General features: G+C 37.3%; 2 protein-coding genes across 4 annotated transcripts in view; both read left to right on the forward strand.

The window, feature by feature from the left end:
- Nucleotides 1-13515, forward strand: part of LOC133874643 (uncharacterized) — a 73897-nt gene extending 60382 nt beyond the window's left edge. Inside the window, exons 1-2 of one of the 2 annotated variants that reach the window (XR_009901337.1) lie at nucleotides 6467-6742; nucleotides 13233-13515. The gene's annotated coding sequence lies outside the window, so the exon portion shown is untranslated. Of the gene's footprint in view, nucleotides 1-6466; nucleotides 6743-13232 lie in introns of those variants that run through there. The other variant, XM_062312521.1, reaches the window with a different exon arrangement.
- On the forward strand, nucleotides 1131-5372 carry LOC133874641 (G-type lectin S-receptor-like serine/threonine-protein kinase At4g27290). Of its 2 annotated transcripts, XM_062312515.1 has the most exons (7): nucleotides 1131-2477; nucleotides 3360-3494; nucleotides 3672-3829; nucleotides 3900-4110; nucleotides 4234-4471; nucleotides 4550-4700; nucleotides 4889-5372. In XM_062312515.1, exons 1-7 carry the CDS (start codon nucleotides 1211-1213, stop codon nucleotides 5189-5191), a joined length of 2463 nt encoding a protein of 820 aa, XP_062168499.1. In that variant the 5' UTR covers nucleotides 1131-1210; the 3' UTR covers nucleotides 5192-5372. The 2 variants fall into 2 exon arrangements, with proteins under 2 accessions (XP_062168499.1, XP_062168500.1); XM_062312516.1 differs by lacking the exon at nucleotides 4550-4700 and having other exon boundaries at nucleotides 4889-4976.
- Nucleotides 13516-21574: the final 8059 nt, after the last annotated feature.

Genomic DNA, 21574 nt, shown 5'->3' on the forward strand with positions numbered 1-21574 from the left:
GCAATTGAGCTTGATTCAATTTAAACTTGGGTCTCATTATTTTGGAGACACTGAGTGAGACGCGTTCCAAAGTAAAACTGAGCTTAATTGAGGGGATCAAAATTGGCTAGAACTATTGATAGTACCAATAATACCAGTTGCATGTCATCAAATATACCGAATTTCCCCTAATGATTTATTCTCAATGCTTTTTTTTTTGTTATTATTATTATTATTTTATTTTCTCAGTTTGAACCGACTATAGACAAAACAACAAAGAAGCTATTTTGTAAAAATATCAACAGTTTTTCATTTTTCTTTAGTGAAACTGTTTTAAAAATAATAGCCTAAATGTATAAAGCACTGATTTCTGTTCTTAGAAACTAATTTTAGAAACAGTTTGTCAAACACTCTTTTAATGAAAAAATTAAAAAAAAAAATATTTTTTTTATTTTTTTTCTTAAAAACAATTCCCAAAAATAAAAATAAAAATTAATTTTCCAAGCAAGCTCTACATGTTCAGGATGGACCAAGATTGCCAGATCCCAATTTTAGCAATCCAGGCCGTTCGTTACAAGAACAGTCTGGAACATGCCACGTGCATTAAATATTGGATTCCCCACGGGCCAGGCCGTTTAATTCGAACAAAAACCACTCTCCTAGTCTCCTGCATCTCTCTCTCTCTCTCTCTCCCTCTCTCCATTATCTACATTGGCATAACACCACGCAATATTCAGCAGACGTAAGCTTTTTCTCTCTTTTATTTGTTTTTGGTTTATGGGTTTTTAACTTTTTCTTAGATTTTCTCTCTTTCACTTTGGCGGACCATTTTTCTTATTGCAGAAGAACCGGTCCTCATTTTTCGCTGACCAGGTCAAGACGAAGAGGGGATTTTGACAAGGGAAATGCTACCAACCAGAAGAAGACGGGGAGGGCCATGAAAAAAATCATATCAAGGTCTTCTGAACGTTAAAAAGCAGTTGCGCTTTAATGCCACCTACTAAAAATTAAAAAGTCGGTGGGATGTTGCCGTATATCTCACGGCTGGCCTAAAGAGTCGCCGTGTATTAATATTGGGCCCCATGATATATAGGAGCATCACTTCCTACTTCCTAAAGTGAAAAAAACACGAAAAGAAGAGTAGACTCCAAAGGAAAATAGATCGAACAGTCGCTGCTTAAATGTTGATCACTTCTATGCATATCAATACTCTCTCACCACTAGTAAATCAATGGAAGCCATTACTCATCTTTTCGTCTACTCTTTCCTATTCTCCCTCATAAGAACCACCATTACTCTAGACACCATTACTCCAAGTCAATCAATCACAGACGGTGGCACTCTAGTTTCAGCTAGCGGATCATTTCAATTGGGATTCTTCAGCCCAGGTAATTCCAAAACTCGATACGTGGGAATATGGTACATGATATCTTCGGAGACAGTTGTATGGGTAGCCAACAGAAACGCTCCGCTTAACGATCAGTCAGGAGTTTTAAAGGTCACTGATGATGGAGTTCTTGTGCTTCTTAATAGCACCAATAGTATTGTTTGGTCATCTAATACATCAAGAACCGCAGAAAATCTAGTTGCACAGCTCTTGGACACTGGGAATCTTGTTGTGAAAGATAGAATTGATGATGACCCAGAGAAGTTTTTGTGGCAGAGTTTTGATTATCCATGTGACACACTACTACCGGAAATGAAGCTTGGATGGAACTTAGTAACTGGCCTAGATAGGTTTTTATCATCTTGGAAGAGCACGGAAGATCCTGCTCAAGGCGAGTTTTCACTACGTATCGATCTTCGTGGGCTTCCGCAACAGGTTTTAATGAAGAGAGATTCAATAAAGGCTAGAGTAGGGTCATGGAATGGCCTTCACTTTACGGGATATCCTGGATTAAGACAGAATCCGGTATATAATTATGAATTCGTGTTGAATGAGAAGGAGGTTTATTACGAGTACAAACTTCTAAACACTTCTGTTTTCTCAAGATATGTGGTAAACCCATCAGGCGTTGCGCAACGATTCACATGGATGGATCGGACACACAGTTGGGAGCCTTTCGTTACAGCCCAGTTAGATCAATGTGAAATTTTTGCCTTCTGTGGTTCATATGCTTCCTGCGACATCAATAACTCTCCTGTATGTTCATGCTTGGAAGGATTCTTACCCAAGTCTCCAAAAGATGGGGATTCAGTAGATTGGTATGATGGGTGTGTTCGAAGGATTCCTTTGGAATGCAATGACACAGATGGATTCCTGAAGCGCACGGGGGTGAAATTGCCAGACACATCTTCTTCCTGGTATAACAAGAGCATGACCCTCGAGGAATGCGAAGGAATGTGTCTGAAAAACTGCTCCTGCACAGCATATGCAAGTTTAGATGTTAGGGGAGGAGGAAGCGGCTGCGTGCTTTGGTTTGGTAGCCTTGTTGACATTAGAGAATTCCCTGGGGGTGGGCAAGACCTCTATATAAGGATGGCCATTTCAGAACTGGGTACGATTTCACTTCTATTTTTTCTCTTTAGATTTTTCTGATTTTTTTTTTTTTTCTATTACTTTGAATAGAGAAATGATTCATTTAATTTCATTGTGGGTCGCTTATATTTGGCCCCAAAGATCTAATAGTGATTTTCAAAAGGGGAAGAATGAAAGAAGGGCATGGGGAGGATGTATAACACATCCCTTTTAAGTAAGACATAAGGACAACTACATCCATTGGTTTTCAATTGGCGAAAGCAGATTTATTATATATGTTCGTTCATTTTACGATGGGAATTAGGGAATATTATAATATTAATAAAATGATTAAATTTATTATTTTTAATTCTTAGTTTAAGTTTTTGAATAAGTGATAATTTTACATGGTATCAAAACATAGTTCTTCAGTTTAAACCTTGATTCTACAATTTATCGATTTTTAATAAACATTCTACGTGTTAGACCTTATTTATTAAGAGAGAGTTTGAACTCATACCAAATCAGGGGAGTGTTAGAATAATAAAATAGTTAAATTCATCATTTTCTATCAGCTAAGGTCCTAACTTTGAATGGTGTCTCCGTAATTGAACTCCTATGTTAATTGAATATTCCACGTCTTCAGCCTAATGATTAGATTTATCATTTATTTCTAACTTAAGCTTTTAGATATGTGGTAATTTAACTGGGATAACCAACATTGATAGACAATATATGATATATTACAACCACAAACTAGACAAATTGTAATGCCAGGGAAACTAGGAAGTGGTGGTTGTACGTGGTAGTGTTGAGCTCAACTGCTTTATCCACCTCATTTAATTTGCACCCATTTCCCCGTCTACAATATGGGCAAGACGAGTTATTCTCAAAGTCACCTGACTTTGATTTGATCTTTCAGGTCGTCTTGAGAAAAAGAGGCACTTCAACAAGAAGAAACTAGTAGCAATTATGGTCGGCTCAACATTACTAGTGGTGGGAATGACAATAGTTGGACTAGTGTCATACATATGGAAGAAGAAACTCAAAAACCAAGGTAAATTTGTAAGAAATGGACTCTGATAATAATTGAGTCATGATGGTACGTAGACTTATAGCTAAGAAATTTTAATAAATAGGTCTTTCATGAGGAGCAGATTGAGGGGTAAGTAATTTGCTTCTGATAAAAGAACAACCCAAGATTTTTCATGACATGCATCTCTTGTTATTTCAGAAATGACAAAAAGAAGTCAGAAGAAGGATTATAATAATGAAAGTGGGAATGAAGATATGGAGTTACCAATATTTGATATGGTAGCCATAGCTAATGCAACAGACAATTTTTCAAACAACAACAAGCTGGGAGAAGGTGGCTTTGGACCTGTGTACAAGGTAAATAACAACAAAACAAGGTGAGCTATATTTTTTATTTTCCAAATTATACCGACTCTTTCATTTTCAGGGTATATTGCCAGAAGGAAGAAATATAGCTGTGAAGAGGCTTTCAAAGACTTCTGGACAAGGACTAAACGAGTTCAAAAATGAAGTTAATTTGATTGCCAAACTTCAACACCGTAATCTTGTGAAGCTTCTCGGTTCTTGCATTCAAGAAAATGAAAATATGTTAATCTATGAATACATGCCCAACAAAAGCTTGGATGCCTTTATTTTTGGTTTGAATCTTGATCTTGACTTAATCCAGAACATTCGTGTTTAGTCTTATTCTTTTTCATTAATAAACTTGTTTGTTGAGAATTTAGCCAGGTATGCACTAATATAAATGTGAAATTGGACAGATAAAGCAAAGAGTAAATTACTAGATTGGCATGAGCGCATCAACATTATTCGTGGTGTTGCTAAAGGGCTTCTCTATCTTCATGAAGATTCTAGACTGAGAATTATTCATAGGGATCTAAAAGCTAGCAATATCCTTTTAGATAACGATATGAATCCAAAAATTTCAGACTTTGGCCTGGCTAGATCATTTGGAGAAGATCAAATTGATTCCAAGACCAATAGGATTTTCGGAACATAGTAAGTATGCTTAAACTTTTTTAATAGGTTACGTTTAGCTATTTTTTTAATTTTTTTTTTTCGATGATATTTTTGCAGTGGTTATATGTCTCCCGAGTATGCGGCGCATGGACAGTACTCGATAAAATCTGATGTATTTAGCTTTGGAGTTTTAGTATTAGAGATAATGAGTGGAAAGAAGAACAGAGGATTTTGTCACTCAGACCACCACCTTAATCTTATTGGACATGTAAGCATAATAAATAGTGGCAAATCATACTGATACTTTTATTTTTAAGGAAACATCTTATTAACAATGTAGTTACTGACAGTACAAAGGGTCACATAATGCCCCTATTATCTTGATGCTCTTTCAATAGTCATGGGCTAGTTTGAATGCTGTCCGACCAACAAAAATTTGGTTTTCCTTTCTTTCAGGCATGGAAACTATGGATTGAAGACAAGTCAATGGAACTAATTGAAGACAACTTGGCAGCTGACTTGTGCACTCTATCTAATGTATTACGACACATTCATGTGGGTCTGTTATGTGTGCAACAAAGACCAGAAGATAGACCAAACATGTCGTCTGTGGTTCAAATGTTGAGTAATGAGAGTTTATTGCCTAAGCCAAAACAGCCAGGTTTCTTTACAGATTCACTTGAAGCAAATTCTTCATCTAGCAAGCATGGAACTTGTTCAGCAAACGAAATCACCATTACATTATTTGAAGCACGGTAAACAACGTCACTTGAGCATAAAAGTGAAGAGAGTTTTTTTTTTTTTTTTTATGGATTAATGTAATCTTGAGTTCTTGACTTCAGCATATTTAGCTAAACAAAAAATGTATGGAAACTGCTATACTTTAGCACATAAGGGTCAAAAAGAGAAAGATAAATAGTTTTGGCTTAGAGTAATGCTACTTCTACTATATTCATGTTGTTTATTCATCTAGTGGATAATGTTTACACAAAGGGTAATGCTAGAAAAATTCAATAGTTGATTTGAAAAAAACTATACAGAAATGTAATGTAGATGTACACCAAATGGACGTGTATCAGGTTTCAAGGAGTAATGCTATAAGTCCTTCTTGTGTCTCTCTAATAATGATGTGACTTTTAAAATTACTATTGGACTTGTGATTGATCACTATTAAATTTTGATCAAGTGTGATTTTAAAAGCCACCTGATTTTTTGAGAGACACAAGAGAGACTTTTAGAATTACTTGGTCTCAAAGATATATGGTGTTTTATATAAAGAGTAATGCTAGCAACTACATTTTTATTTCATAATATTGATGTGACAATCTCAACCAATATACAGACTAGTCATTATTTTTTTTAAAAAAAATCAAATGTTAATTTGGGATTGTTATGTTAATGTTATGGGATAGTATATAGCATTACACTTGCATAAAATTGAGAAACAAGTTCTTAAACAACAAGCACAAATCTATAATTCGTACTAGTTTTTTTACGTATATAATTAACTACATTTTTCGGATCTTATTTCATTTATACTTTTATTTGATTTTTTAACTCCTACAACATAAAAATTCACCCTAAATCGAAAAATCAACACAAAAATTATATAACCTTTTGGAAGCAAGTCAACCTTTTCAGGGTTGGGCTTGGACTCCTTTCCTCCTCCTATTCCTTTATATATTCTTATCGCCATTGGGGGTTGAATAATGTGATTACTTATTAAAAATAAATAAAAAAATTGAATACATGTAATTTATTTTGATTCCTTACAAGATAATTTTCAATATGCATTTACATATTTTTAATTTTATTCTTAAATTTTTTATTTTGTTTCTTAAATCAAATGTAATGTTCTAATTTGTTATGCAATTTTAATTAATAAAAATTCGCACATAACGTGGGTTTACATGCTAGTTAAAATAAATTCGAGTCTTATCCGATACTATTTGCCGTTTTGTGGTTGACTTAGCGTTGGTGTAAAGAAACAAGAAAAGATAAAAGGAAATTGAAGTGTCGGGGCAAACCGGTCATTCACTTTCTCTTCCTTTTTCTTTTCTTTTTCCCTTTCTTTTCCCATCCCTCACGCACGTTCCCTTTCCTCTTTTCTTTCCTTTTTCTTCCTTCTCTTTTCTCCCTTTCTCCTTCATCACGCACGCACACGCAGAGATTGGGAGAGTGTTGCCGAGAGAGAGAGAGATGCAGAGATTGAGAGAGAAAGAGTGAGATCGTGTTGTAGAGGAAGAGAAGCAGACCGAAAGAAGAAGAAGAAGAAGAGAAGATGGGTTTTCGGGCATGGGTTTTCATGAGGTAAATCTCTAGGTTTTCTTTGTGTTTTCGTTGTACCCATCGATTATATAGCACGAAAATCATGTTTAATTGTTAGGATTATATTGGGTTTGTCTTAGGTTGATTTTGGGGGGCTTTGGTAGGGGATAACTGAATGGATGTTCTTGGAGATTGTTTTTGGGCTAAATGGCTTTTAGGAAAAATAGAGCATTGAATGGTGCTTGGATGAAGAAAAGAAAATAGTATGAGTTGCTATGATTTTCACTTAGGTCCGAATTTAGGTTAAAATGGAATTGGGTTTGTTTTGATTAAACCATTTGATGGGTACTGTTGTTTTGGAATGGGTTTCGGTTTTGTGAAGATTATTGTTGATTGTTGAGTGGTTTATTAAGGGATTTATTCCATGGAAGCTAGAAATGTAAGGTTTGCAGCTTCTTTGTGATTTCACTATACCTATTGGTTTTAGAACTAAGAAACCTTATATTATTGTTATAATCTTGATCGGGTCTGAAATTAGGGTATTTGTTTAGGAATTTTGGGGTTTATTGGTTGTCTAAAAGTTTTAAGTAATCTAGCCAAACCAGAGTTGGAGCGTGCATGAGGCCTTAAGTTTCAAGGTTTAAAGAAAACTCATTAGGATGTTAATTGGGGTCAAATGAATCTAAGGTGTTAAAATATAATAATAATTCAAAGGGGTATAGAGTGACTAAATACATTCTAAGCAAGGGAGCTAGGTGAGTAAGTAAGGAAATAAATGAACAAAATAATGACTAATATAAATAAATGAATAAAAATGACAGAATAAATACGTAGATAAAATACATTAGCATAATAAAAGAATAAATCAATAAATAGGTAAAGCAATTAAATAAATAGATTATGAGATTTTAGTCTAATATAATTAAAGATATTAAGATAACCTTTAGAGTATAAATTGTTAAGGCTCTAGGTTGAATAAAAGTTTGTGATAGTTACTCAAGTAGGACGACAAGTTAAGGGTTAGATCGTGACGCGTTACTAATACCAAGATGGATAACCGTGCTTGTCTAATCTTTAGGAAAGTGAGAAATGCTATATGAGAGCACGTGTGTAACTTTATGTGAATGGGGTCTAGGGTTTGATAGTTTGACCGAGTCTAGCAATGCAATAATTGCAGGCACAAAATACGGGATTGGAGGTTCAGGACTGACACTAGTCCTCTAATGTATCATACAAGGTAATTGGATCGATGCCCATTTTCGAGTCAAGCAAACGAACGTGAGTATTTGAGTCGTGAGTCCTTCATAGTCTACCAAGGTAAGTATAATTACTTACTGAGAATGATACTATCTCTTTAAAATGCTTTTAAGGATTTAAATGTTTTATAAATGAAATGTGTATTGAACGGAGAATGGGTTTGACGTGCTTTTTATGCGATATGAGATGTGCCAAAAATAAGTTAAAGAAAAGATGTTGAATATGGCGTGATTGTGAAAGTAAATAATTATTTCTTTTTATAGATGGCATGATGTTGCATATGATTGTTAGAATGTGAATGTAATGCATGATGAGAATGTGATAAGAAATAATGATGAAACAAGAACGCAAAACATTGAGTTAAGACTACAACAACGAGAATAAGAGACTAATGCATTTGGGACTACGGACCCCTACATGTGTGGAGTACGGGCCACACAGTGTTGTTAACTTAATAATAATAATATGGGGAGTACGGGCCCCAGTGCTGTATTACAATTGAAGAAGTTAATCGTAGGGAGTATGGGCCCCATCAGCCGTAAACGCAGAGGAGTACGGGCCTCTGGTAAGCCGAAGGGAGTACGGGCCCTTATGTGAGAAAAGAAAGAAACATAACGAGAAAGTATGAGAACAATAAATGAAAGCATTGCATATGTTATGTGTTCATATATTGTGAAATAGTGTTCATGAGATAGAGATTGATGTTTATGAATTGTTCTTGCTTAGATGTGTGCATATGCTAGTGTTCCGCTCAAGGATGTAGAATGCATGGTATAGGTGTATAGCTGATTTGTATGTTATATTTTCATAATTAAGGTAATGTGTGAAAGATGAATTTCTCTGCAGTGTTTACTTTCATAGCTATGTTTTGCCTTGATGAAACGTATAATCTAGCGTAGCTATTATTGTAAACTCATAGTAGAAAACTTAAAAACGGCTTATTGTTTAAAGTTAGTAAGTTTTTATACTGCTGAGGCGGTGGACTCATACTTTCACCTATGCCGGACGTGGCCAACACCACGACCGTATAGATATTGTTTGTGTTGCAGGTTTAGTTGTCACGTGTGATAGATTGTGTGCTAGCCTAGAGGTTATCGAAGGGAATTCCTTCGTAGTGCTTTGGGAGGCGTAGACTTTGCCTAAGTCAGTTCCTCCTCATTTGTAGTAATTTGTGTAGCATTGTGAGATGTAATGAATTTGTATAATGATATAGATGCTTTGGTTAGTTTCTTGTATGTCTCTGAGGTCAATTCAAAAGAAAAATTATTCAAGTTTTCTGCTGCGTTATTTGTTTGAGGTTTTAGAAGTAGCGTCTTGTGGTTAATTAAGAAAATTTTCACTTTCGACTTGTTATATAAAGTCTGGGCGCTACAGGAAAATTACACATTTGATGTTTATGTTACAAAGGATGAGCGGGTTAAGGTATTGCATTTCAACCCTTGGGGTGCATTTAATTACATTGCCGTTGCTGTTTGATTGGGAGGAATTAGAGCAGAATATTAGGGAAGAAGGCAATGATGTGGACTTTAGAATTGTGGAGAGCCAGTGTGCTGTTAGGCCTGGTTTGAAGACAGGAGTGCCATATGATTACTTGGACACTGGCCCTGGAAGTGGCTGGGACCAATTTCTGAGGAATGCTGATGAGGTGTTGCTCTAATTCATGGGCAGACTATACTTGTAATCAGGGTTCTTTGTTTTATGTGCAGTTGCTCAAAATACAAGATTTTGCATCTGCAATCATAATAACATAATGATGAATCTCATTTTGGTGCAACTTCCATTATTGTTTTCTAATTTCTATTAACTATTGATGGTTGTTCCTCAAACGTGTTCTTAAAATTTAGTTTCTGGTGCTTTGTTAGAATATATTTAGCTGATTTGCTTACATTTGAATTAAATCACAAACTTAACACTCAATGCACCATTCACAAATGAACAAAGTTTGGTTAATCTGCTTGTAGAAAATGATCCACTAAATAGCATTTATGTGGCACATTCGCAGTGTAGTATGGGTGAGTTTTTAGACATTGACATGTACCACCTAGCTAGAGCACGAATACTTGCATACGACATATGTGAGACATGTTGCTTTAAATCAAGCTTTAGCGTCTATTTGGATTTGCAATTTCAAAAATTGTTATTTTAAGATGTTGCAATTATTTAGAGTTTTGTATAATTAGCCCATGCTCGATTGCACTGAAACAATATCTTTTTTTCGAAAGTGAAACAATATCTTCAATTACACTTACCTTAATTTTCAATGGATATAGTTTCAGAAATATCCTTTATGATATCTTGGGCTCCTTTGCGTTGAAGAAACTCTATCTTTAGAAAGAAACATAAAGGGAATTCAATAATAGACTGCAATATACTGCTCTGATATATGCCAATATAGTCTTTCAGTCAACTTAATTTTGTATATCCTCCCAATATTTGATGATCATTTGTTTGTTTGCAACTTTTCTTGTAACAAGCAAATTAGTTATTGGTATGTTATTACAATTGAAATTATGCTTATCTCAACATGGAAGCTTATTTCTAGTCCAAGATTTGAATGGGATTGTAGTGTTTTGTAAGCATTCGAACATCCAATCCAACGGAGTTTGAATGTTGGTCTCTAGAACTCTATTGAGTCAGGTGTTCAAACACCCCTTGGAGCACGGCATCCGACATTGGCCCATTTAGGCAATTTCAATTTAGCATTTTGATAATTTGATTTGTTTATGGTTTCCCTAAGGGTAAGATTGTAAGCTGTGAAGCCCCTCAAATTTTAGTTGAATAACAATTTAGAGATTTCTCTCTCTCTATTTTGATAAGTTTTATATTAGGTTTTGTATTTGTGTTGGTAAATCTCAGTGTCAAAGCATTGGTCATTTGGATTGTAATCGAAAGTAATAGAGTTAGAGTTGAGTGTGGTTTGAAATTTGGTTCAAGTCTTGCCCGACCCACAATGAGTGTGCAAGTTTTTTTAAAGCGAAATTCGCTTGACGTTGACCCATGCTTGAGCATACAAGTTCCATGTAGAGAGTGGTTGATCGAAAGGAGAATAAGCTAGAAGAGGAAAAGATCAAGAGAAGATTAGTTTCTCTGATATAGACTTTGAAACATGTGTAAGTTTGCCATTTGCTACAATTGTGATGTACAAAGAAATGTGTACAATTGTCTTCATTTCAGACAGTTTTTGTAAGTGTCTTCTATATTTTTACTGTCTTTTTCAGATGTTTTCTTTATATTGTTACTGAAAATCACTCTATCTATCACTTCTCTCTCAACAAATTGCCTTACAGTTCTGAACATTTGTGCTCAATCAAAATCAAAGAGAGGTTTCCTTCATAACACCGCAGAATTAAAGAATATAAATTACAAATTAAGAAGTTATGTAAAGGCCAATTTGTGACAGAAAAAACAAGATTTAAAAACATGGACTAACATGTGCAATCCACTAATAACCATTTTTGCTAAAACTAGATTTGTCTTAAGAGCTTCCTCATAAGCTGTCATCTTGTGAAACTTCTTCTTTCGATTCAACATGTATCAGTTCCCCAATTCATTCACACCGCTTTAGTTGTGCTTAAAGGCTAAGGCATCATTTCACTCCTTCCACCCTTATGAATGATCAAACTGAGAGGATCCAACACCCAATCCACTGTAAAACAGTAAAGCATCTAAACACAATCCAAAAACTATGAGCCTGTTTGGTTGCTGTCCGTTTTTACCATGTACCCCATCTGTTTGGCTATTAGTTTTAAAAACAAAAACTTAAGTAAACAAAAACACTAAAAACACGAAAGATGGAAACAACTTTAAGTTGTTTCTGAAAACAGGTTTTTGTTTTCAGCAAAATAGCGCTCAAAACACGCATGGAACCTATTTCTAACTTAAGTGAATAGTGCTGCACAGTACCCATTATCCGTGGTTCTAATCTTCACAGGTCCATTTTCTTCAACCTTCTTCATCCTGTTCAGCGTGCTGGCATTCATTCCCCACCTGTAAGCTCAGACAAAAATCATCCCCCTAAGTGCATCTCAGTGCTATTACTCTCCCTCTATCTGCCTTCATCTACCCTATGAGTCGATTGCAAGTTTCAGTTATGTTTTTAAGGAACCCATTGATGAGCATCTCGTGTTCCAGAGGATCGAAAAAAAATTGTGTCAATAATCAACTCCTCTCTTATGGTGGCTCCAACCTGCAAAAACAGCTCCATTCAGTGCACTTGGTCGCAAGTTCTGTGGGTTTTGATTTTTGTGGGTTTGCTTGTTTGACTCAATACCTGTGCATTTGTTGGGCAACCTCTTTGTAAGTTTTGGATGGTACTTTTGGGCGATTTCTAATTCTGTGGGTTTTGGATGTTTTGAGTCAATGTGATATCTGCTACGGGCTGGTTTGAGTCCATGTCATATTTTTTGTTTGTTTGTTTGTTATTATTATTATTATTATTATGGGTGCGTTTCTGCATTCTATTTGGTTTGTGAACGAAGGGGTATGCCATCTCATATGCTATTTGATTGTTTTTAGGTTGTTGGGTTCAATTTTATGACTGTAATTTTTATGGGAATTTTTGCACATTAGGTTGTTGATTCTTGGTTTTGTCCAGCTTTGTGCTATATTTTCCTACGTGCTTCATCTGTAGTGTTTTTTTCTTATGAAAAGTACTGAGTGAGAAGCATTTTGTATTGAACATGGTTACTACAATAATGGGTCTGGAACCATAGTGGAGGCAATGTTTGGTAATATGTGGGGCTTAATTTTGATGGATTTGCTCGAAAGAGAATGATTTTGGTTTGTGAAGGGGTGTGTGTGAGTTATAGACATGGTATGTACATCTCTTTTTAGTTGTATAGCAGAAGGTGATATATGATGAGTAACATACAAGTTTGTTAGCACAGTGTTTATAATTAGGTTTCAGACACCTGGTTAACCTTATTTTGGAGGGCTCTTGTTTTGCAATTTGTTTTAGAATTTTGGATGTCATGCATTGCTTAATTGTATGAAGTAGCCATTAATCGTATGTTTGTCTTGGAAGATAACTCTGTGGGAACTCTCTGGTGAGGCTCCACCTTTTAAATATTGTCAATTTACTTTAAAAGTATAGGAGAACAATTTGAAAGGAAAGACATTTTGTCTCTGTAATTACTAGTTCGGAAAAGAATAAAACTAGGTTGTAGTTATATATCATTTATTTAGTTGGAATGGTTGTCTGCTCAATTTAGAAGAAAAAAAAAAAGAATCTGTCTTTTCCTCTTGTGATATTACCTTTGTTTTGATCATATTGTAGGAAAACAGCCGATGCTCTGTGTTGCTGAGTTGGTGCCTTGGCATCTTGGGGGCTAAGAAGCAGGAGCCTGCATCCTATTCAACTGCAGTTTGAAAGGTTATTATACATGGGGATGAAAGAAGTGGATTGGGACGATTGTGATGTTCCAGGCAGTTTATTAATGGCTATTGGTCTATAACCATATCAAAAAATTTGTAATTGAAATTTATCTCCTGTGCACATTGCTTCAAGATGATTTTAATCCCTTTTGATTATTTATTGAATTTGAATTAGTTAAAAGCAATTGAGCTTGATTCAATTTAAACTTGGGTCTCATTATTTTGGAGGGAAAATGCTCTACTTCCCAAATTTTTATCCCCAAAAGTGGTTTCCAAATGATGTGTCATCATCCAATGAGATGATGACATATTTTTCAAAATGATATATCACATGAGATTGTGACACATCATTTGAGAACCAAATTTTGAAAAAAAATATTTAAGATGTGTAGCACTTCTCTGCTAATAATACTATTTGCATGTCATCAAATATACCGAATTTCCACTATTGATTTATTCTCAATTTTTATTTTTATTTTATTTTTTTTGTATAAATTTCTCAGTTTGAATTGACCATAAACAAAACAACAAAGAAGCTATTTTGTAAGTTGCAGTTTTCAGAAAAATTGAGAGCAGAGAACATCCAGCGGCAAGCACATATTTTATCCAAAAGATAGAACTTAGCCGGACGTCAGGAAGAGTGCATCATTTTGTTTTATTGTCTATTTTGGAAATCAGCCAATAGGTGGAAAAACCTTTTGTCTAGGGATGAAAACCCGGTCCCGGTTCCCGGCTATTGGATTTTCAATAACTAGGACCGGACCCGGGTACCCCGGGTAACCCGGTTAAACCGGGTCCGGTTTAATACAAACAACGCAGTACAAATATGTCAAATATGATAATAATTACACTCTGGGACTATATCTAATGTTCTAAAATGACAAATATTCAGGCAACCTAAATAGAAGACATTTGATATTATCAGGGCCCATATGAAGAAAAACCATAGGGACCACAATCAAGATCCTGAAGAGAAAGAAAGTAACAGCAGGTGATCCTTTTCATTATCATAACACCTGTGTTAATAAAATTATCTCGTCTCCAACAACAACAACAAAATAATAAAGCAACAAAAATCTTCACCAACCAAACCAAGAAAAATTCAAAACAGTAGCTATCTAAATAATAAATAAACATTACAAGGAGCAGACATTAAGCCTCTCTTAACAATAAAGCACAACCTATCACAAAGACATTAAGCCATCAAACAGTCTCCATAATGTCTAAAAATTACAAAGGTCAACTACCATTTTTAAACAAACCAGTAATTAAAAGTTCATAAACATTAAACATATTAAGAATTAAAAAATTTCAAACCCAAAAGTTCATAAACATTAAACATATCCAAGCATGGTATGTGGCTTTCTGCAGCTCTCCTCTCAATCATCTATAACTATAATAGAAGAAGAAAAAATTGAGAATGAGTAAAATGAATAAATAACAAAAATGAATTAATAATAATGACAAATAAAATGAATTTATAATCATTTACCATGCTCATCAAAGATTTCAATAATTTTCGCTTACTCCAAGGCTTGATTGCCCTTTAACCATGCTGATCAGCAACACCACCACTCCAGCGCACAAGCCCTATATCAAACCACATTCAACCACTAGCCAGAAACAAGAAGACACATAACCGTCACAAAATCAATCATGTAAACACAATTCCAAATACCAGAAGAAGGGCGGTGATCCAAAGACCAAAACACAATTCCAAACATAATCTTCCATTAAGCACCCTCAATCTTTGAATAACAGGGACGCAATATGAATCCAAAAACCAAAACAAGTTTCCCACATGGAGAGAGAGAGAGAGAGACTCACCAAAACTGAGATCAAACTGATCCAAAAACACGGAGACGTTGGAGTTGAGCGGATTCACGCCTTCACGGAGACGCCTTGGCGGCGTTGAAGTTGAACGGCGGCGATGGAGAATCGGAGATGAGTGAAGCCGAGCGGCGGACAGGACACAAAGAAGAAGAGACCAAAGAGTGGCGTGAGGCGTGAGACTTGAGTGTATGATTTTAGATTTAGGGTTAAAGGATCCAAAACGACAGACGTGAAAGCGTAAAACGGTAAAAGGGAAGGGGGGGTATTTTTTTTTTTTTTTTTTTTTGTTAATAATTTACAACCCGGTCCCGGGTTCCCGGTTTAACCGGGTCTTTTGAAATCATGAACCCGGGACCGGGACCGGGTATCCCGGGTTACCCAGTTTTAAAAAACCGGGTACCTACCCGAGTCCGGTTTTCCAGTTTTCCGGATCCGGTTAGTGCCGGTTCCGGTCCGGTTATAACCGACCCGGATTTTCACCCCTACTTTTGTCTACTTTGGAAATCACCCAATAGGTGGAAAAACCACCGAATTGAAAACGGTGTGTGTGTTGAAACACCGAACAGTTTTTTATTTTTCCTTAAGTTAAAACTGTTTTAAAAACAATAGTCCAAATGTATAAAGCATTGTTTTCTGTTTTCATAAACTATTTTCAGAAACAGTTTGGTAAAACACTTTTTTAGCGAGAAAATAATAGAAAATTATTTTCAATTTTGTTCTCAAAAACAGTTCTTAGAAACAAACAGAAATTGATTTTCCAAACGAGCATATGTTTGGGATGGCCCAACCGGAATTTGTCTGAAAAATGACTTTCACTTTCCCCCATGTGCACGCAGGTTGCCTTGCCATGCTCACGCTTTTCCATTTTCATTATACTTCTTTTTCAACCATCTGATCCCATTGAGTAATTCTACATGTACATTAAGTGTCCATAAAAAAAATAAGATAGCTTTTAAAATTATCATTTGATCAAAATCATCATTTGATCAATCACACATCCAATAGTGATTTTAAAAGCCACCTCATTTTTTTATGGACACTTAATATACATGTAAAATTACTCAATCATATGCTTTAGATCCTGACCATTGAAATAATTGTTCCAACTGTGATCTATCACACACTAAATTCTTTGCACCTATCTTTCATCAACACCCTTTTGTTTTGCAACGTTTTCAACCCTTAGATTGCCACTCTTTTAATCTTGACCACCAAAGCTCCATTTATGAATAATAGAAATGATATAAATATATTTTCTACTCATTTCATTTTCAAATTTATCACTAAATTTATATGACCCACATTGGAGCCTCTATTAAAACGGCCATAAGCACACTCTCTCCCTTTATATACTACTTTCTATATTACTTTATCCAAATACAAAATGATAAACCATTAGAAAATCAATGGAAGTCTTATTGAGACAATTTCTAGTATGGTGATGTGTCTGCCCCTGATTCGCTTCTTCAGTGGTTCAGACCTTCCCGATGACCTGCAAAAGAACGAGGGTATGCCGAGGGTTGGCCAACGTTCCTCCCTCCGATGCCTAAGTCAGTGGCGAGTTGGTGAGAGCCCAAAAGAGAGAAATCAGACCTTATGAAATACATGAGGAGTTAAGTATCTAAAGGCATGCTTGAGCGAGTGGAGGAACTATGCTGGGAACAGTGTCTCCCTGATTTTCTAGGATTACTAACCATCATGGTATGTGATGAACAGTGATCCGATACAATGTGACCAATAACTAGGCATGGTGTTCAGACGCCCGGTATGGTGTGCAGGGCTAGGATTAGGTGCACGGTACTGACGCCTAATCTGGTTTCTGACCTGATTTGACTTCACTAAGCATTCAGGTTAATAAATGCTGAAAATCCTAATAAATGTTGGAGATCTTATTTACTAAACCCCCTATATTTGTCAGAGCAGACGCACTTTGCATTGTGTGTCTTGGTGACATTCCCGACATCATTGTCTGCTTGTACTGAGTCCTCAATCACCTTCATGGTTGGCAATACACTCTCATCTCGACGACTAGTTTACTCTCCGGGTGTGACCACAGATATCCGAATCTTGTGCGACCGGCCAGTTCACTCCTACCCCTACAGATCCGAACGGGTTTAGCTTGACCGGGGGCCTACCCGGGCTTGGGGAATGATAATTCCCCAAAAGCTACCCCCCAATTCTCTTATTTGAATTTTGCATGTAAGAGAATTTTCCATGATAATTGCCGGATTGCTTTTTTCCTTGGTATTCTAGCTTATGATCAAGGTTGCTTATTTCCGAGCTACCCCCCTTATTAGAGGGAGGACAACTGAGCCTGGTTTCCGAGTTACCCCCTTATTCGAGGGAGGATAGCCGAGCCTAATTTTCCAATCTACCCCCCATATCCAAAGGAGGATAACTAATACCAGCTTCCAAGCTACCCCCTTATCTGATGGAGGATAGCTGAGCCTAATCTTTCGAGCTACCCCCCATATCTGAAGGAGGATAGCTGATACCAGCTTCCAAGCTACCCCTTTTATCCTAAAGACGATAGCTAATTCCAATTTCCTCTATCATTCTTGTGAGCCTTTCCTGGCTACCTTCTGAGCCGAGGAAGGTAGTGTGTTTGAAAGCTTCTCCCCCTTCAAGTCCTCAATAACACGAATCTGGAATTCTAGTTTTCGGTGCTTAGGACTTATCAACTCTCGGGCGATGCCTGCCATCAATGGATATCAATCAATCCCGTGAAGATGTTGGTTCCCGTTTGATTTGTTATAGGGTTTGTCTCCCCGTCCAGATTTGTTATAGGGGTTTTCTCCCCGTCCGAATTTGTTATAGGGGTTTTCTCCCCGTCCAGTGGCTTATCGAATCACCCCCCTTATCCGAAGGAGGACAACATTTCAACACCCGAGCTATCCCCTTATCCGAAAGAGGATAGCTACTTCCAGGCTTCCAAGTTATCCCCCTTATCCGAAGGAGGATGACCCTTCAGCGTTCTTGAGAGTCAATCTTCAGAGCCGCGGAAGGTAGCATTCTTGAGAGTGTCTCCCCCGCCAACATTCGTCAATGAAGGGTTCGGGGGGAGAAGTCTACCAGGCCACCTTCCGAGTCGCAAAAGGTGGCGTTCTTGAGAAAAGCTTGGGCGTCACAATTTCGAGGAGGCATGCACCACAACAATCAATTGATGAAAGAGGTGAATCTGTTCTTTTATTAAGAGAGCTCCGGCAATTTGGGAGTACATAAGACTTACACGTAGTACTTTTTCCAATGTTCCACATTCCATGCTCTTGAAAGTGGGCCCTCATCTATAGACTTCATCAACCTGCACCATGTCTTGCTTCAAGGCGATTGAAGGCTCAGCTCAGATCAAGACCTTCTGGTTTGCAGCATTGATTTCCTGGTCTGTTACGAATCCCGCTCGGGCCAACGCATCAGCTCGGACATTCCTTGTTAAAATAAATCTTGTGTACCTTTTTCAAACTTGTGGAATCACTCTGGATCCCTATAGAATCCTCCCACTATCGTATAGATCTCGGGAAGGTTTTCTCGATTTCCATGCCGCGCTTGACTTCGGCTTCTCTCTCGCTTGTCTCAGGAAGGTCTTCTGTCTCTATGACCTTCCCAATATCCTAGGGTTCGGTCTCGCTCTCCTCTGTGTTGGCGATTCCAAGCCGGTTCTTGTTGACCCCTCTGGTTTGCAAGAAGCCGATTCCTGGCCGATGGAACCCCAGGTATCCTTCAGGGCTCCTCATACATCGGGTCCTTCTTGATTGCCGAAATGACCTCTTCAATCGGAGCATTGAGGGGGGTCCAATTGTAATCTTGAAACTTCTTCGCCTTCTCGAAGCTCGACACTGGAGCTGGTTTGGAACCCAGGAATGCTTGGAACGTCTCCTCTTAATTGATGAACTCTTAACTTCTTTCCATAAATTCATGGAGATTACACGGTGGCTTTCAAGCCAAATCCTCCACTAAAGGCCCGGGCCCGCCCTTCTTGATTCCTTGGAATAGGGTACAGTGAATAAACTCTTCTGTAGCGTCCTCGATAGTAAGCTTTTCTCGGTTGAAGCGCATGAGAGAGTTCTTCAGTGACTCCTCTGGACCCTGATGTAAGGACATCAAGGACCCTTCAGGCTTCTTCCACACTATTCCATCCATAAACTGAGTCAAGAACATCTTCCCGAAGTCATCAAAGTTACTAATGGACTTCGGTGGGAGCCTCCTGAACTAGTCTCGGGCGCTCCCTGACAGTATGAGGGGAAAGGCTCAGCACACCACTTTGTCGGGCGTTCCATGTAGATCCAGATGAGCTCGAAAATTATCCATGTGCTCGACTGGGTGTTCAAGTCTGGTGTAGACCAGGATATCCGAGACCTTAAATCTTTCCAGAAGTCGAAAGATTGCCACTTCATTCGTGAACGGCAAGGTCGTTCTTTGCAACAAGCTATCCACTTTGGAGGTGCTTCCTATGTGCCGTTGTTGGACCAACGGAAAGAAGGTCACATCGCTGCTCCAACTTCACGGTCAAGTCTTTTAACTACTTCTCTTCCCCTTTCTCCTCCTTTTGAGAAGAAAGGGGAAGAGAATCCTATTGGTTCTGGTTCAACATTTTGTCCTTTTTTACTCGGCTTCCTATCTGACTATTGCGAGCCTCTTCATTTTCAGGTGGTAGCGCCTTCGAATGAGAAGGTCCTGGAATGCGTGCCTGCAAGGTAGCATTCTTACTTGCTAAGTCCATCAACTCTTTCTCCATTTGAGCAATCTTCTTGCTGAGGAGATCCATTGCGATTTGGGGGTCGTTCGAAGTCCCCGCGTCGTCCTAGGCACTCCGGCCCCGACTATTCCTTTGCATTCTGCGATTTTCTGATTATGTTGTCACCATCACAAATATTTTTGTAAGAATGATAGACCACTCCCACAGACGGCGCCAAACTGTGGAGACAGTTTTCGCTATGGTAACGTGTCTGCCCCTAATTCGCCCCTTCAGTGGTTCAGACCTTCCCATTCCTGCAAAACAACCAGGGTACGCCGGGGGTTGGCAGGCGTTTCTCCCTCCGATGCCTAAGTCAGTGGTGAGTTGGTGAGAGCCCAAAAAAGAAAAATCAGACCTTATGAAATACCTGGGAGTCAAGTATTTATAGGCATGCTAGAGTGAGTGGAGGAGCTGTGCTGGGAACAGTGTCTCCCTGGTTTTCTAGGATTACTGACCATCATGGTATGTGATGAACAGTGATCCAGTACGATGTGACCAGTGACTAGGCATGGTGTTCTGAAGCTCAGTATGGTGTGCATGGCTAAGATTAGGTGCACAGTACTGATGCCTAATCTGGTTTCTGACCTGATTTGACTCCACCAAGCACTCAGGTTAATAAATGTTGTAGATCCTAATAAATGTTGGAGATCTTATTTACTGAACCCCCCATACTTGTCAGAGCAGACGCACTTTGCATTGCGTGTCTCCATGACATTCCCGACATCATTGTCTACTTGTACCGAGTCCTCAATCACCTTCATGGTCGGCAGTACACGCGCTCTCATCTCAGCGACTGGTTTACTCTCCGAGTGTGACCACACATATCCAAATCGTGTGCAACCGGCCTATTCACTCCTACCCCGACAGATCTGATCGGGTTTAGCTTGATCGTGGGCCTACCCGGGCTTGGGGAATGATAATTATCTTTTTGCCTACGCTTTCTTATTCTCCCTCTCTTTAGAACCTCCATTACACTAGACACCATTATATTATTGGTTGGCTGGGAGGGGATCCCTAGCAAAACACAGTTCATAAATGAGCAAGAAATAAGAAAAGAGAAGGAAAAGAATCCTAGAAACTGAGAACTTGTTGAGATTGCATGCATTACCATACGTGTGAATCGTAACTATTATTACCAAAATTTTACAAATTATGGTTAAAAATAAGACACCATCGATTTATGTCCCCTAAACTAACAAAAAAAAATGTCAATTTACTCCCACTGACGAAAATACCTTTTATAATTTTTTTTAAAAAAAATCTTAAAATTATAACAAAAACTAAAAAATCTAAAAATAAAAAACAAGACAAATATTATTATTATTTTCGTTTTTTAATTTTTTTAATTTTTTTCTTTCTAAAAACTGACTTATTTTTTTTTAAAAAAATGAAATAACAAGAAAAAATGAAAAAACAAGGCGATCATTTTATTTTTATTTGTATTTTTTTAATTTTTATTTTTGCTTTTAAATTTTTAGTTTTTAGTTTTTAGTTTTACAACAATTAATTTTTATTTTTAAAAAATTTAGTTTAATTCTTGACTATAGAGATATATAATAAGTGGTGAAGACCTCTGCACAGTACCAATTTATTTGAACGTGTGAACAGTAAATTTTTGTTGCACCCCCATGAAATTACTATTTTACCCTTCAGCTGTCTTCATTGGACCTAAAACAAGC

This window comes from Alnus glutinosa, chromosome 8, assembly GCF_958979055.1.
Source record: "Alnus glutinosa chromosome 8, dhAlnGlut1.1, whole genome shotgun sequence".
NCBI classification, from domain to species: Eukaryota; Viridiplantae; Streptophyta; class Magnoliopsida; order Fagales; family Betulaceae; genus Alnus; species Alnus glutinosa.

Bases quoted from the DNA above. Each gene is read 5' to 3' on its own strand.
- LOC133874641 (XM_062312515.1), top strand. From the start codon at position 1,211: ATGGAAGCCATTACTCATCTTTTCGTCTACTCTTTCCTATTCTCCCTC. The intron at 4,472-4,549 runs GTAAGTATGCTT...ATATTTTTGCAG, and splicing joins AATAGGATTTTCGGAACATA to TGGTTATATGTCTCCCGAGT. The intron at 4,701-4,888 runs GTAAGCATAATA...CCTTTCTTTCAG, and splicing joins ACCTTAATCTTATTGGACAT to GCATGGAAACTATGGATTGA.